We start from the raw sequence: 18,529 nt of genomic DNA, 5'->3' as shown, positions 1-18,529 counted from the left end.
CTCATTATGAACGTAGTACGGACCGACTACGAAAACCTGTATAGGCACATGAATTTAAGAAAGGCCCGGTCAGAAAAGTCTTTAGCAGTTCTCTACAGGTGGTTTTCCGAGCATAACAGATACATAACACCAATCACAGTTTCTGAACTGCCCGCACAGGATCTCTAGAGCACCGTATCAATTATGTCAAAGAAATTATGATCCGCCGATTCTAATTGGTCGTTCAACAATTTGCTTGGAAACCTCTTTCTGGTTTTGTAAATTTCGATGTTTTCCAAAACGTTGAGCTTGCTTCCTTTAGGTCCTTTACGCAAGATTTTCATACCATGTTGCACATCAGTAAGTTTATGGTTGGAGTCCCGCAGATGGTCACTCAAAGCGGACTTATTGTGGGCACTCGTGTGCTCACGAAAGCGCGTAAAAAACGATCTCCCTGTTTGCCCCACATAAAAACCTTCACACCCACCACATTTTAATCTGTATACCCCTGTGTTTCTAAATTTGTCGGTGCTGTCTTCAATCGTATGCCTAAGTTTCGAGCGCAAACTATTTCTCGTGCTAAATGCCAGAACCACGCCGGACTTACGAAACTGTCGGTCTATTTTGTCAGAAGACGGGCCTTGATGTGTCATTGGAACATACTTATTACCCCTACTGTTGTTAGATGGCCTTTCATTCTTATCACTGCTTTTTTAAATTTTTGTATACAACCTGTCCACCACGGCCGCATCATAACCATTGCTACAGGCTATATGCATGAGAACATCTATCTCTTAAATGAGATTTTCACTCTGCAGTCGAGTGTGCGCTGATATGAAACTTCCTGGCAGCTTAAAACTGTGTGTCGGACTGAGACTCGAACTCGGGACCTTTGCCTTTCGCGGGCAAGTGCGCTGCCATCTGAGCTACCCAAGCACGACTCACGCCCCGTCCTCGCAGTTTTAATCTGCCAGGAAGTTTCATATCAGCGCACACTCCGCTGCAGAGTGAAAATCTCATTGTGGAAACATCCCCCAGGTTGTGTCTAGGTCATGTCTCCGCAATATCCTTTCTTTCAGGAGTGCTAGTTCTGCAAGGTTCGCAGGAGAGCTTCTGTAAAGTCTGGAAGGTAGGAGACGAGGTACTGGCAGAAGTAAAGCTGTCAGGACGGGGCGTTAGTCGTGCTTGGGTAGATCAGATGGTAGAGCACTTGCCCGCGAAAGGCAAAGGTCCCGAGTTCGAGTCTCGGTCCGGCACACAGTTTTAATCTGCCAGGAAGTTTCATCTATCTCTTGTCTAACGCTGCTCCGTTGCAACGGCAGCTCTGACAGCCCATGTATCATTGAGCAAAAATAGGACATTTTGTACTTAGGTGGATGGCTGGATTGCGCATGAATAACTAGGTCTGTAGCTACTGGTTTCTTGTAAATGCTAAACATATGACGGCCGGCTGCTTTAGTAATAGTGAGGTCTAAGTAGCTAATACTATTATTACTTTCAACTTCTGCTGTAAATATGATCTGCTTATGTATAGCATTCAGCGCATTTAAATAATCATTGATGTCTTTTCTATCACCTATCACGAGGGCTATGATGTCATCTACATATCTCTTATAGTAAACCGTATTCTCTCTTGGCGTTATATTATCCCTGAATAACTTACTTTCCAGGCTGTTTAGCGTACTAGCTAGGCAACTGCCCATTGCTAAGCCGTCACGCTGGTTGTAATACTTGTTACTAAACTGAAAGCAATTAAACGATAGTGATGTTTCTAGTAGATCGACAAATACCACAAGTTCGGCCTGGCTCAGCTTACAATGTTTTATCAAATTATTCTTGACCACTTCAAGACACTCTTTAATTGGAATATTAGTATACAATTTTTTTTATATCAAAAGATACCAGACAGGCGCCCTCTGGTACTGCTACATCCTTCAAGAAACTTGCCAACTCATAAGTATTCTTTAAACTGTAAGAGGTTTCAAACACATATAGTTATTTCAACTTACTATTAAGATATTTGTTTGACTTGGCGCTTTCCTTCCATCCAAAATCAGCCTAATGCTTTTTTCTACTTTGTGGGTCTTAACCTGTGCCCCAAGCTTAGGTAATTCGACCGCCATCATTTTTAAATCACACCTAGTTTTATCATCCAGCAAAAAATGAGACCGATCTATTGCTCTCCTAACTTCCATGTTGTTGTTGTTGTTGTCGTCTTCACTGAGACTGGTTTGATGCAGCTCTCCATGCTACTCTATCTTCTACATGCTTCTTCATTTCTCAGTACTGCAACCTACATCCTTCTGAATCTGTTTAGTGTATTCATCTGTCTCCCTCTACGATTTTTACCCTCCACGCTGCCCTCCAACGCTAAATTGGTGGTCCCTTGATGCCTCAGAACATGTCCTACCAACCGATCCCTTCTTCTTGTCGTGCCACAAACTCCTCCCCAATTCTATTCAATGCCTCCTCATTAGTTATGTGATGTACCCATCTAATCTTCAGCATTCTTCTGTGGCACCACATTTCGAAAGCTTCTATTCTCTTCTTGTCCAAACTATTTATCGTCCACGTTTCACTTCCATACATGGCTACACTCCATACAAATACTTTCAGAAACGACTTCCTGACACTTAAACCTATACTCGATGTTAACAAATTTCTCTTCTTCAGAAACGCTTTCCTTCCCATTGCCAGTCTACATTTTATATCCTCTCTACTTCGACCACCATCAGTTATTTTGCTCCCCAAATAGCAAAACTCCTTTACTACTTTAAGTGTCTCATTTTCAAATCTAATTCCTGCAGCATCACCCGACTTAATTCGACTACATTCCATTATCCTCGTTTTGCTTTTGTTGATGTTCATCTTATAGCCTCCTTTCAAGACACTGTCCATTCCGTTCAACTGCTCTTCCAAGTGCTTTGCTGTCTCTGACAGAATTACAATGTCATCGGCGAACCTCAAAGTTTTTATTTCGTCTCCGTGGATTTTAATACCTACTCGAAATTTTTCTTTTGTTTCCTTTACTGCTTGGTCAATATACAGATTGAATAACATCGGGGACAGGCTACAACCCTGTCTCACTCCCTTCCCAACCGCTGCTTCCCTTTCGTGCCCCTCGGCTCTTATAACTGCCATGTGGTTTCTGTACAAATTGTAAATAGCCTTTCGCTCCCTGTATTTCACCCCTTCCACCTTTATAATTTGAAAGAGAGTATTCCAGTCAACATTGTCAAAAGCTTTATCTAAGTCTACTTCCGTATTAAACATTTTAATTGGATTGTTAGTCATTTGCGTGATGTTGTTTTCGCGAAAAAATTGCTGTGTTTTGGAAACATAGTGAGCTTCCCGAATGCATACAGGCGGCCACCGACCGAGCTGTCTCACTCTCTCAACTGGAGTACCTCAGGACGTCGCATCGGGTCTCAGTTCGAATAGCAGCTCAGTACGTTGCTCTGTGCTCTTCCACAGTGATAGTCGTCGCCTCGCACCTAGCTGTGAGGCAACGTCATTCATTGTATACGATTGTGACGTGGACACGGACAAGATTGAAGAATTAGTAGAGACTAGACTTCATTGAAGTTAAGTACTCAATTGATTCCTGTAATAGAGTGTATTTTAACCACGTGTACATTTCGTGTTGTGTGAGTGGAAACCACCCTATCCTTATCCAGCCAGGAAACACAAAACATTACAGTAGGGCACAGCCACAACACTTATAACAGATTCAAGAACACAGCACAGAAAACAGTCACCACCAGGCGACTACACACAAATACCGTGTAACAATATCTGTAGCCTACATAACGGTCACAGTTCGGCGAGGAAGAGTTTTCACACGTTCCTCCTCGCATGGATTCAGATGCCCAGAAAAAGTAGTCACAAGGAGTTACGTCGGGCGAATGCGGAGGCCAGTGCGTCCCTGTGCCAATAATTTAGCAATAATTCAACGTAGTGACTCTGTTCCCTGGGTATTCATGAAGAAAGCGAAACACTTCTTCGGTGCGATGGGGTTGATCCTCCAACACTAGCCGTGTGGCGACAAACTGTTCCAAAATTGTAACATAACGCTCACTGTCGATCACAGTTGTATCACTCCAAACAAATGGGAATTTTCGGAACCCCACAATCGCCAGTTTTGTTTATTCACGACTTCATTTAGTTGGAAGTCTGCTTCCTCTGTAAACCAGATGCAGTCAACATCAAATCCTTCGTTATCAGTCGCTGTGAGAATATGGTTCGCGAAGTCAGTCCTCTTTCGCATAGCCTGACATTGGCTGGCGGCTTTGGATTTTTGATGGATACGTGCGTAGGCTCTGTGTCAGTATTTTATGCGTGCTCAAACGTTTCAAATCAGTGTCTGCTAGAAATCTTCGCACGACTTTCCTGAGTGTTGCACAATATTTCCAGAAAGCATGCCGGCATTGTCAGGACTAGCTACAATTTGCCTTGGACCAACATTTCCCGCTAGACCATCAGCTAAGCTGCTTATCAGTTGGAATTCGACGAAGGGCTTGCGAACGGTTTCCACCTTGGATCCTTTTGAAAAATTAAATCGTGTTTGATAACTGCTCCTTGTTGCCGTAGGGCTGTGATCTAGCCTGTCGTATTCAATTATAACAAAAATAGGTTGTTCAGTGAAATATATGATTTCAACCCCTTTCATAATATATTGCAGTGCCTGTGTTATTCTGAATAACGATGCAAAGTTCGTTTAGACATGCTTGATCTACAAAGGAACAGCCACTGCGGCAACTACAGTTGTCACGAAATACATTAAATATATTTGCAATTGCGAATATCGACAACCATTAGGTGTAGAATGGAAATGGTTCAAATGGCTCTGAGCACTATGGGAATAAACTGCTGAGGTCATTAGTCCCCTAGAACTTAGAACTAGTTAAACCTAACTAACCTAAGGACGTCACAAACATCCATGCCCGAGGCAGGATTCGAACCTGCGACCGTAGCGGTCTTGCGGTTCCAGACTGCAGCGCCTTTAACCCCAAGGCCACTTCGGCCGGCTGTAGAATGGAAAAACAACAGTGAAAATTTGTGCAGGACAGGTCTTGAACCCGGATTTCCCGCTAATCGCGAGCGGTAACCTTACCTTCTTTTTTTTGTTATCTTACACTACTGGCCATTAAAATTGCTACACCACGAAGATGAGCTACAGACGCGAAATTTAATCGACAGGAAGAAGATGCTGTGATATGCAAATGATTAGCTTTTCAGAGCATTCACACAAAGGTTGGCGCCGGTGGCGACACCTACAATTTGCTGTCATGAGGAAAGTTTCCAACAAATTACTCATACACGAATAGCAGTGGATCGGCGTTGCCTGGTGAAACGTTGCTGTGATGCCTCGTGTAAGGAGGAGAAATGCGTACCATCAGGTTTCCGACTTTGATAAAGGTCGGATTGTAGCCTGTCGCGATTGTGGTTTATCGTATCGCGACATTGACGCTCGCGTTGGTCGAGATCCAATGACTGTTAACAGAATATGGAATCGGTGCGTTCAGGAGGGTAATACGGAACGCCGTGCTGGATCCCAACGGCCTCATATCAGTAGAAGTCGAGATGACAGGCATCTTATCCGCGTGGCTGTAACGGATCGTGCAGCTACGTCTCGATCCGTGAGTCAACACATGGGGACGTTTGCAAGACAACAACCATCTGCACGAACAGTTCGACAACGTTTGCAGCAGCATGGACTATCAGCTCGAAGACCATGGCTGCGGTTACCCTTGACGCTGAATCACAGACAGGAGCGCCTGCGATGGTGTACTCAACGACAAACCTGAGTGCACGAATGGCAAAACGTCATTTTTTCGCATGAATCCAGGTTCTGTTTACAGCATCGTAAAGGTCGCATCCGTGTTTGGCGACATCGCGGTGAACGCACATTGGAAGCGTGTATTCGTCGTCGCCATACTGGCGTATCACCCAGCGTGATGGTATGGGGTGCCATTGGTTACACGTCTCGGTCACCTCTTGTTCGCATAGACGGCACTTTGAACAGTGGACGTTACATTTCAGATCTGTTACGACTGGTGGCTCTACCCTTCATTCGATCCCTGCGAAACCCTACATTTCAGCAGGATAATGCACGACCACATGTTGCAGGTCCTGTACGGGCCTTTCTGGCCAGCACATTCTCCATATCTCTCACCAGTTGAAAACGTCTGGTCAATGGTGGCCGAGCAACTGGCTCGTCACAATACACCAGTAACTACTCCTGAAGAACTGTGGTATCGTGTTGAAGCTGCATGGGCAGCTGCAGCTGTACACGCCATCCAAGCTCTGTTTGACTCAATGCCCAGGCGTATCAAGGCCGTTATTACGGCGAGAAGTGGTTGTTCTGTTTACCGATTTCTCAGGATCTATGCACCCAAATTGCGTGAAAATGTAATCACATGTCAGTTCTAGTATAATATAGTTGTCCAATGAATAGCCGTTTATCATCTGCATTTCTTCTTGGTGTAGCAATTTTAATGGTCAATAGTATATTTTGTTCGTTATAGGATTTGTTTATGGAGGATGTCGCCTGACGCTTGTTCCAGTTCATAGTCGTTCCACTGATTCAGTTTTTTTATTACAGAGGGCAGCTAACCTCAGACCGAACACGCTGAGCTACGTTGCCAGCACCATTTGGCTATCCGTGCACGATTCACGGCCAGACCCAAAGTTCCCTTTGCCGTCGACTATGCGTCTACGACCTGTACTCGTACATCCATCATGGATATTCCCGTACAGGCGAGATATTTTACCTGAAAATTGCTTGCCCGGTATCGGCGGGTAAATACGATATTACAGTGCCTGTGTTATTACGAATTACGAAGCAATGTTCCTTCGGACATGCATGCACGCCCAAAGAGCACGTGATTGACGACGTATGGAAGATCGGGTCTGGCCGTGAATCATGCACGGATAGCCAAATGGTGAGGCGACCGCTCGCGATAAGCGGGGAATCCGGTTTCGAGCCCCGGCCCTGCACGAATTTTCATTGTCATCGTTACATTCTACAGCTGATGGTTGTCTGTTAACGTGCTTCTTAACGGCTGTAGTTACTGCAGTGCCTGCTCCTTTGGACATGTATGCAGGTTAATGTAAGTGCGAGATAAACTATTCCAAATGTGAAATGCTGGTACATTAATAGTCGGCGTAACCGCTAGAATGCTGAATGCAAGCATGCAAACCTGCACGCACTGTGCTGGATGTCAGTTTGTGGGATGGAGTTCCATGCCTATCGGACTTGATCGGTCAGTACAGGGACAGTTAATGCTGGTGTTGTCGTCCGATGACGTCACACATGCTTTATTGGAGACAGATCTGGTGATCGAGCTGGCCGAGGCAACACGTCGGCGCTCGGTAGAGCACGTTGGGCTACAACATCGGTATGTGGGAGAGCGTTATCCCCTTGGAAAACACTCACTGGAATACTGTTCATAAATGGCAGCACAATATGAAGAATCAGGAGAACGACGTACAGATTTGCAGTCTGGGAGCGTGGGATAACCACTAGAAAGCTGCTGCTGTCATACGAAGTAACACCCCTGAGTATTTCAGGTGTAGGTACTGTGTCTCTAGCATGCATGCAGGCAGGTTGGTTGGTTGCAGGCCCTCAACTGACCTCCTTTTAAGGGGCTCCGGAAAGGCTCAAAATCATGAAAAGTTCAATTTTTACTTTTTTGCGTTTTCTGAATCTGCAAACTATTACCTTTTAATAGATATATAATTTATTCAATTCCGAAGACTACAACTATTTATAATTTTTTTTTGAAATGTGTTCTACATGGGCGTGACCCACTGTGGCGCTGTTAAACTGCTGTCAAATGGTGTTATTATTAACGTCCGTGTTCATCGGGTACATTTTAGTGATGTGAGATAAAGTATGTGTTGTGGCTAACCTGTGATGGTTCAATATATATCACTGGTGTGATTGTCGATTGTTTCATGTTTATTTACTCTATCGTTATCTCGAAAATATTCGTAATTAATTCTGTTTCTTGAGTCTCTGTTTTGTTGAAGTATAATAATGAGTAAAAGTAAAGTTATTAGAAATCCTCTGAAGGCTTTTAAGAAAAGGAGAAATGTTGGAAAGCCAAAGGTATGTGTTATTACTGTAAACAATAAAGACGATGAAAATCCCCAACATAGCTTGTGTCCCAAAGAAGAAGACAGTTGGTGCAAATATAACAAAGGATTGCTAACTGGTGAAGTGTACACTCATAAGCATAGTCTGCCTCATGCAATAATGGAGGTGATGAAACCTATTTTCAGAGACTTAGCAGCACCTGAACTGTTGAAAAAGTGTATTCACGGAAAAACTCAAAACCCCAATGATAGTGTAAATAGTGTTATATGGTCGAGAATCCCCAAGACTGTATTTGTTGGAATAGAAACACTTCACTTTGGTGTGTATGATGCTGTTGCGACTTTCAATGATGGCAACATTGTAAGGTGCAAGGTATTTAGAAATATGGGAATGAAGAAAGGTTCTAACATGGTACGAGCGATGCTTGCTTTAGACAAGGAACGCCTTCGGGCTGCAGACAGGGCTGTAAAGAGTCTAGAAATACAAGCAAGAGTAAACAGGAGGAGGAACAAGAGGAAGCTGGAGGAGGAGTTTGCAGAGGATGAAGATAATCCATCCTATGGACCTGGAATGCACTAAAAAGTTAATCCAATCTTTGTCGCTCGATTCCCAAAACTTTTATTTTCTCATACTAATTACATGTTTTCTAAGGATCTTCCAAACATATTAGTTTCAAACTTTCAGTAAATGTTACACAGTACCTTCTGCATAATTTAACACAGCCTTTTTCCAAAAAACTGTATATTTTTGAATATATAAATAAAAAATTGCAAAAAATGTTGTGAATTTTCATTACAATTGAAAAAAAAATCATCTGTAATAACTGAACTAAAATTTTGTAAAATCCCTGTGTTAAGTTGTAGCCCATATTCCAATAAATAATCTGTATAACGTTCAACTTCCTACCTCAAATACTTTGTGAGGAAAGATGTAATTTATAAGCGTTATTTTAACATTGCAAGTATAGGGCGTTCCGGAGCCCCTTAACCAACACACGGCCATCACTGGCACCGAGGCAGTACCAGATTCCATCAGAAAACACAACAGACCTCCACCCAGCTCTCGTTTGACACTACTGAAGCCTCAAATGGCGATGTTTTGGGGTCAGTGGAACGCGCTCTGCATGGCGTCTGTGTCGGAGCTGGCCTTGAAGTAACCAATTTGTGACAGTTCGCTACGTCACTGTGGTGCCAACTGCTGCTGCAGATGCAGTACGATGCGCCACCGCCATACGCCGAGCACGACTTTCTCCCCTCTCGGAAGCTGGTCTTCTTGCAACCGTACTTTTTCGTGGCCACTGCAGTCAGCAATCACGTACAATGTTACCTTCCTGCCTAGTCTCTGTGCAGTAACGCAGAAGGAACATCCAGCTCTCATAGCCCTGGTACAGGACGTCGTTCAAAGCTATTGATGTGCTGATAATGGAGTAATTGTCGCCTTAAAGGTATCTTTGTCTAACAGCTCGCCAAGTGCAATCTCTAAGGTATGTTGCGTTTACGACCGCTACATACGCATCCTGTTAGTGGCGCAGTTGGATCGAACTTTGAACAGATATAATCTGTTACATGTAGAAACACACCTATCAATTGTTGTTTATGTCGAACAACTCTTTCTTAGTGTTGCGCTTTTTCCGTCAGTGTATTTGGAACTGAGCGAAGGTTTGTGCCAGCCGCCGTGGCCGAGCGGTACTAGACGCTTCAGTCCGGAACCGTGCTGCTGCTACGGTCGCAGGTTCGAATCCTGCCTCGGGCATGGATTGGTGTGATGTCCTTAGGTTAGGTTTGGGTAGTTCTAAGTCTAGGGGACTGATTACCTCAGATGTTCTGTCTCGTAGTGCTTGGAGCCATTTGATTTGAAGGTTTTCTAAGGGTCTGCAAATCATGTAACTGAGGTGGGGCTTGGGTACCAGCCAGGTATTCACATAGTAGGATGTGAGAAACTGCCTAAAAATCACTTTCAGGTAGGCTGGCACAGCGATCCTGGACAGTAACGGACTGAGCAAATTCTATCCAAGGCCAGCGCAGTAAGTGGCGGTTAAATGCACACAGTTACCTGGGCATGTAAATATTGCCTGCTTTTAAATTTTTTATTATTTTCTATTTTCTTAAAACCAAAAGTGGGAGTGAAGCATTTTGGGCACTTTCCTCTATTAATATCATAGAAAATGTACCTGATTATTTGGAACAGAAAGTGAAACCGCCAAACAACTTTCTCACATTTGGTAGCCCTACAGGATCCAACAGTGGATGATTATCTTCACCTAGATGTGCTGCATCTCTAGAAACTCGTGGACCCTCTTCCTCGCCATATTAAGGCCGTTATACATGTTATTGGTGGTCATACACGGTATTTAGCATGATGCCTCTTGGGATAACCAACTTTTTTTTGGTCCCGTGTGCACACGTACACACGCCTGTTCCAGCGTGACTCACAGCTATACTGTGTTCATCATAAGAATCAACCCTACGTAACCATTACATCATGTAGCCTTCCGTGTGTGGCTTGAATCTCATTGGGTTTCTCTTCACGTGGAACGGAAGCCGAGCTGTGTCCAGTACATTCACGTACGACCATAAGCACCCGTTTTATGCTGTGTTACACGCTCATAGACTGAGCGATAATGCGGGACAACAGCTTTACCGGCGAATTTAATTTGCACAGCACTGGCAGCCAGCCGGCCGTAGTGGCCGAGCTGTTCTAGGCGCTTCAGTCCGGAACCGCGCGACCGTTACGGTCGCAGGTTCGAATCCTGCCTCGGGCATGGATGTGTGTGATGTCCTTAGGTTAGTTAGGTTTAAGTAGTTCTAAGTTCTAGGGGACCTCAGCAGTTAAGTCCCATAGCGCTCAGAGCCATTTGAACCATTTTGAACTGGCAGCCAGATGGTCCTACTAACCTGTAATTATGTGAGCTGTTGCAGTTCAGATGTAAAAAGAGACGAGCAGAGAAACAATATAGCTTCGAACGCCATTTAACTTTTAAAGAGAATGAAATAACATTCGATAAAATTCCAGCACTACCGCATGCTTCGTAGGTGACCAGACGGGAAGCATAAAATGCTCTCGTTCTCTCCTAACATAGTATTCTAATTACAAACAAGAGCGATGAAAATTGCTGACTTAAACACAGGGTAAATTTCCGAGCGAGCTATGTGTCATACAATAGCATACTGCAACGATTTCATCGTACTTTTGAATACCGACGCCACTGAAGGTATTAATTACATCAGTCGTCTGATGATCCATTAGCTTCTTCCTTACCCAAATCGGAAGAATACATTTCATTTCGGGAACTGTAACCTGCTACGTTGATAACGAGTCTCAACAACAGAATCCACGAAAGCACGAAGGCGCCGCATTTTCCCTTCTTCTTTTATGATGAGACGTTCTATATACCGCCAGCTTTCGACATTGACGTGTAAAAAACCTGCTTGCGTTAGTACGTCTGGTAGCGTAACGGTCAGATATTTCTCACGATAAATCCCTTAACTTCGCTCCAGATCAGTTCTGTTGGGAGCATATTGTAATGATACAGTAGCAAAAGTAAAAATGCAGCATTTATAAGGTGTGCTCGATGCTGTGAAAATAATTGTTCTTAATGTTTTTACGACACTTACCACTGTGGTTCGTGTGAGACTACATCTGCAGTATAAAATTGTCATAGTCCAGATAAAGAATATTCAGTTTTTACTTTTGTCCTAAAAATAAAATTATGTTTTCTTAATTTAAGCAGGCCTTTTTTATTAACAATCTTTCATAAAATATCGAAATTTAAGAATTTATATTTGAAATGAAAACAGGACTTTCGCGTGCAGTATGTAATTAGAAACAAGAATAGTACATTATTTATAAAAACACGATGATGAAATTTACAGTTACGTGATTGTGGTATTTCAAATTGAACGAAAAACGAAAGATAACCAAGGAGACATTTTAAGCAGCGATACATGAACTTCACCAGATTAACACCCCACTACGATACCGATTCCGTTTTATATCCATTGACTATTTGTACCTCTGTTGTTGTTCTGGTCTTCAGTCCTGAGACTGGTTTAATGCAACTCTCCATGCTACTCTATCCTGTGCAAGCTTCTTCATCTCCCGGTACTTACTGCAACCTGCATCCTTTAGAATCTTCTTAGTCTATTCATCTCTTGGTCTCCCTCTACGATTTTTACCCTCCACGCTGCCCTCTAATGTTAAATTTGCGATCCCCTGATGCCTCAGAACATGTCTTACCAACCGGTCCCTTCTTCGTGTCAACTTGTGCCACAAACTCCTCTTCTCCCCAATTCTATTCAATACCTCCTCATTAGTTATTTGATCTACCCATCTAATCTTCAGCATTCTTCTGTAGCACCACATTTCGAAAGCTTCTATTCTTGTCTAAAATATTTATGGTCCATGTTTCACTTCCATACATGGCTACACTCCATACAAATACTTTCAGAAACGACTTCCTGACACTTAAGTCTATACTCGATGTTAACAAATTTCTCTTCTTCAGAAACGCTTTCCTTGCCGGTCTAAATTTTATATCCTCTCTACTTCGACCATCATCAGTTATTTTGCTCCCCAACTAGCAAAACTCCTTTACCACTTTAAGTGTCTCATTTCCTAACCTAATTCCCTCAGCATCACCCGACTTAATTCGACTTCATTCCATTATCCTCGTTTTGCTTTTGTCCTTTCAAGACACTGTCCATTCCGTTCAACTGCTCTTCCAAGTGCTTTGCTGTCTCTGACAAAACTACAATGTCATCGGCGAACCTCAAAGTTTTTATTTCTTCTCCATGGATTTTAATACCTACTCCGAATTGCCGCGCGGGATTAGCCGAGCGGTCTTAGGCGCTGCAGTCATAGGCTGTGCGGCTGATCCCGGCGGAGGTTCGAGTCCTCCCTCGGGCATGGGTGTGTGTGTTTGTCCTTCGAATAATTTAGGTTAAGTAGTGTGTAAGCTTAGGGACTGATGACCTTAGCAGTTAAGTCCCATAAGATTTCACACACATTCTTTCTTTCTACTCCGAATTTTTCTTTTGTTTCCTTTATTGCTTGCTCAATATACAGATTGAATAACATCGGGGAGAGGCTACAACCCTGTCTCACTCCCTTCCCAACCACTGCTTCCCTTTCATGCCCCTCGACTCTTATAACTGCCATCTGGTTTCTGTACAAATTGTAAATAGCCTTTCGCTCCCTGTATTTTACCCCTGCCACCTTTAGAATTTGAAAGAGAATATTCCAGTCAACATTGTCAAAAGCTTTCCCTAAGTCTACAAATGCTAGAAACGTAGGTTTGTCTTTTCTTAATCTTTCTTCTACGATAAGTCGTAAGGTCAATATTGCCTCACGTGTTCCAACATTTCTACTCAATCCAAACTGATCTTCCCCGAGGTCGGATTCCACCAGTTTTTCCATTCGTCTGTAAAGAATTCGCGTTAGTATTTTGCAGCTGTGGCTTATTAAACTGATAGTTCGTATCTGTCAACACCTGCTTTGTTTGGGATTGGAATTATTATATTCTTCTTGAAGTCTGAGGGTATTTCGCCTGTCTCATACATCTTGATCACAAGATGGTAGAGTTTTGTCAGGGCTGGCTCTCCCAAGGCCGTCAATAGTTCTAATGGAATGTTGTCTACTTCCGGGGCATTGTTTCGACTCAGGTCTTTCAATACTCTGTCAAACTCTTCACGTAGTATCGTATCTCCCATTTCACCTTCATCTACATCCTCTTCCATTTCCATAATATTGACCTCAAGTACATCGCCCTTGTATAGACCCTCTATATAGTCCTTCCACCTTTCTGCTTTCCCTTCTTTGCTTTGTACCTCAACTGTATCAAATATAGTGCCTCGGAATCCTGCAATGCCGATTTTTCCTGTAAATTTATGAAAAACGTTAAGTACAACCTATTTCTCGCCACTTTTTAACCGCGTTCGACACTCATGTTTCACTACGGAGCAGGAAACAGCCTCAGCCATTTTCAGACTGCGTTTTAACAGCGCGAAAATCGGAGCACAACAGTGTGACTGTGCACGATTTTTGAAACAAAAACTACAAGTTAAAGAGTGACTAAGAAAACCATTGATGGCTGTGAATGTATTAGAATATCTTAGTTTCATTTAATGTAACTTAGTAATAAGGTATCCAATACATACAGAATATGTTGTTGTTGTTGTGGTCTTCAGTCCTGAGACTGGTTTGATGCAGCTCTCCATGCTACTCTATCCTGTGCAAGCTTCTTCATCTCCCAGTACCTACTGCAACCTACATCCTTCTGAATCTGCTTAGTGTATTGATCTCTTGGTCTCCCTCTACGATTTTTACCCTCCACGCTGCCCTCCAATGCTAAATTTGTGATCCCTTGATGCCTCAAAACATGTCCTATAAACCGATCCCTTCTTCTAGTCAAGTTGTGTCACAAACTTCTCTTCTCTCCAATCCTATTCAATACCTCCTCATTAGTTACGTGGTCTACCCACCTAATCTTCAACATTCTTCTGTAGCACCACATTTCGAAAGCTTCTATTCTCTTCATGTCTAAACTATTTATCGTCCATGTTTCATTTCCATACATGGCTACACTCCATACAAATACTTTCAGAAACGACTTCCTGACACTTAAATCTATACTCGATGTTAACAAATTTCTCTTCTTCAGAAACGATTTCCTTGCCATTGCCAGTCTACATTTTATACCCTCTCTACTTCGACCATCATCAGTTATTTTACTCCCTAAATAGCAAAACTCCTTTACTACTTTAAGTGTCTCATTTCCTAATCTAATCCCCTCAGCATCACCCGATTTAATTTGACTACATTCCATTATCCTCGTTTTGCTTTTAATACCTACTCCGAATTTTTCTTTTGTTTCCTTTACTGCTTGCTCAATATACAGATTAAATAACATCGGGGAGAGACTACAACCCTGTCTCACTCCTTTCCCAACCACTGCTTCCCTTTCATGCCCCTCGACTCTTATAACTGCCATCTGATATACAGAATATAGGCAAAATAATGTGAACACCTGTACTTACTTGGGGATGGTTTATTAATAAGAGGTTGGACCCTCATTTGCCCTTAATACAGCTACGATTCTTCTTAGAATGCTAGTATATAATGACTGTATAGTATATAATGTATAGTATATAATGACTGTATAGTTTCTAGTGGAATGTTGTGCCACTCTTTGATCAGAACCTCTTCTAACCCCTGTAGTGACGAGGGAGGCGGAAATCTGCTCCGGAGTCTCCGCTTCAATACCGCTCACAACGGTTCGATAATGTTCAAGTCTGGGGACTGTGCTGGCCAAGGAAGATCCTGCAGTTCAGTTGCACGCTCCTCATACCACGATTGTACCGTCCTGGCTGTGTGAATGGGTGCATTATCGTCCTGAAATATGGCATCATTATTGGGGAACAACGTTTGAAGTATGAGGTGCACTTGATCACCTAAAATGTTCAAGTAATCGTTGGCTGTAGCACGTCCTTTGAGAGTAATGGCAGGACCAGTGGAATACCATGGTATGGCTGCTCGCACCATCACACTTCCACCTCCATGCTTAGCTGTTGGATTCGAGCAGTCAGGATTGAAGGCTTCTTTTGGCGTTCTCCAGACGTAAACCCGGCCCGATGTTACGAAATAACGAAAACGTTGACTCGACGGACCATATGACGTGTTTCTACTGATCAGCCGTCCAGGATTTATGCTCCTGATACCACGTTTTACGCTTCTTTGCATTGGTTGTCGCCACTGATAGTTTCGTTATAGCAGCTCGTCCACAAATATTCGCATTATGGAGTTCTAGGCGGACGCTGTCGATAGATATGGGGTCTCGATGATGGCTATTGAACTCTGCAGTCACTTTAGCAACCGTAGTCTTGTGTTGTTTTGAGACAAGTCAATTCCACCCAGTATTACGTTTACACGATGATATCTTTCCATGTTTTGTCCAAGCTGTGATGACTACTGCAACAGTTGCTCTTGAAACTTTCAATAAGTTGGCTGTCTTGGTTACTGATGCTCCAGCTAATAGGGCACCCACAATCTGCCCTCTTTGAAACTCTGTTACATCTATCATTGCACGTCGTCCTCGGCCTTTGAATGCAGGTACGAATGATGATGGTGATGATGATGATAATGTTTGGTTTGAGGAGCCCTCAACTGCGCGGTTATCAGCACCCATACAAAGTCCAAAATTTTACACTGTCCAATTTCTGCACAGTCCAATCTAGTCACTGTCACGAATGATGATGATGAAATGATGACGACAACACAAACGCCCAGTCGTCGGGCAGACAAAATCCCCAACCTGCTCGGGAATCGAACCCGGGACCCCGTGAATCAAGAGATAGCAACGCTAGGCACTAGACCTCGAGTTGTGGACGCAGATGCGGAGTGTGCACTACTCGTAAACGATCTGCACTGATTCCTAACCCGTACTGAACAAGCACAGTCCAGCGCGACATGTGCCTTATCCGCGTTGTTGCCCGTCAGACACAACCATTCCATTACTAAGAATGTTCACATTATTTTGCCTATCTCTGTAAGTAGGACCTACTTGCAAGAGTGTAACAGCACTATAGTTCAATTCTTTTATCTTGCCGGTTCGCGCATGCCCGCTCAGACGCGGGAGATTGCTGCGTTGCCACTTCCACGCGCCAAGAGAAGCACCGCCGTAGTACAGTACAGTTCGCAAACTTACGTTTAGGGGGGAGCGCGCAGTTTATGAAGTAAAGCCACCACGGCCGCATTAACGCTTTCGCTGTTTCAGAGACGTGCTCCCCGCATTTTGTCATCACTGCACTGCTCGCCTGTGCAGCCACATGGTGTTTCGACTGCTTTGACACACTTTATCATTCGATTTCACAAAAACTATTTGGCCCAAAAATTTGATTTTTACACATCTTCTTGACTGATACCTTCCCCCCTTATGTGACTTAATTTTGTTTCGATGTTCAACGCAGTTATTGTGCATTGCACGAAATTTGGAAGAGTTTGCAGGGGTAAAAGTCCATAGCGTATACTTTCCGTTTGGTCGATTTTAGTTGCCACTAGAAATTTCAAAAAATTACATTCAAACGAATAAAATTCATGAAGTAAGACACTTCGATATTGTTTTTAAATAAAGAAATGATATGAAATGATTTTTAATAATGGTTTGAACTCAGTACCTTTCGCTTAGCAGCCAAACACTAACCATTACGCTAACGCAACTCGTCATTCAATTGTCTACCCGGAGGACTTTAAGATGTGGTGCAAAATACCGACAAACACTGTTGTTATGACTGTGAATTACTCACGTTTCATTGAAGTACAATAGGAAATAAACAATTACTGCTGTTCTTTATAGCAAAAAAGCGGTTAGTGAGAATGATGCAAACACCTTTCCTTGCTATCGCCTGAATTAGGAGGCTTATTGCTTGTTTGGTTTAATTAATAGAATATGAAGCAACTGGCATAAGGAATGCTTTTTCCAAACTTTCTATAAAAGAAAGTCTGCTATCAAGACATTGTTTTTGTTCAATTTATTTATGACTGAACGTTTCTAAAACTGAAGACACTCGTCTGTGCTCTGCACTGCAGTCGAGCTCGGGCAACGTCGTTCTCTGTTCATTGGCTGACTGTGTTTTGTGACGTCAGATGCGCAGAACGAACCTAAACTCGGCCGCCATCGTAAATGACGCGCACTTTAGTGTACGTGTGCTATGGCTTCTGACCAGTCATGGCGTTTGTGTTTGTCTACATCAAGTGTATTCTTACGGTGAATGTAGTCTGGTCCCGCAGTGTGTGACGCCTGGCACTGCACCCACCTGTCATGGCGACGGCCTCTTCGAAAGGTGTGGCAGTGCCCTCGGCTGGCCCCACTGCGCCGCCATGTTGCGCCCCGTTGGACAGCCGCTGCCAGTCCTTCCCTGATCCCAGGTCGGCGTCGTCGTCAGACCGTATCTTGTACACCCCGGCGCCAGTCTCCCCGCGCTCCTCGTCTGCCGATGCAACAGGCGGCGAGCGTCACACGAGAAAAAACAACCTCACAAATGGAAAGCATCAAAATGTGAATCATCCACAGTATCCAAAGACATATTGTCAGGTGTGCCGATAAAAGTAGCCCATCTAAGTAAAAAGGAAATGCTGTGAAATTACAGAAACAAAGAGCGGAAATGAACTTAACCACTTATTTACATTGAAAAATTCAATGAAAAATACATTTATAGAAGACGCTGGAACTGACCCACAGCAACATCAAACACATACAGGGTGACTATTACTGAACTACACTGAAGAGCCAAAGACACTGGTAGACCTGATTAATATCTTGTAGGGACACCGTGAGCACCCAGAAGTGTCGGAACACATCGTGGCATGGAGTCGACTAATGTCTGAAGTAGTGCTGGAGGGTACTGACACCATGAATCCTTCAGGGCTGTCCATGAATCCGTAAGGGGGTGGAGG

General features: G+C 43.4%; 1 protein-coding gene across 1 annotated transcript in view; it reads right to left on the bottom strand.

Moving 5' to 3' along the window:
- LOC126214885 (synaptic vesicle glycoprotein 2A-like) overlaps positions 1-17,984 on the bottom strand; it is a 120,302-nt gene extending 102,318 nt beyond the window's left edge. Inside the window, exon 1 of the mRNA XM_049941530.1 lies at positions 17,890-17,984. Within this exon, the coding sequence (XP_049797487.1) occupies positions 17,890-17,896 (7 nt within the window). The 5' untranslated portion in view covers positions 17,897-17,984. The remainder of the gene's footprint in view (positions 1-17,889) is intronic.
- Between the last annotated feature and the right edge of the window lie 545 nt (positions 17,985-18,529).

This window comes from Schistocerca nitens, chromosome 12 (assembly GCF_023898315.1).
Source record: "Schistocerca nitens isolate TAMUIC-IGC-003100 chromosome 12, iqSchNite1.1, whole genome shotgun sequence".
Lineage (NCBI taxonomy): Eukaryota > Metazoa > Arthropoda > Insecta > Orthoptera > Acrididae > Schistocerca > Schistocerca nitens.
This window is presented reverse-complemented; position numbering and strand designations above follow the sequence as displayed.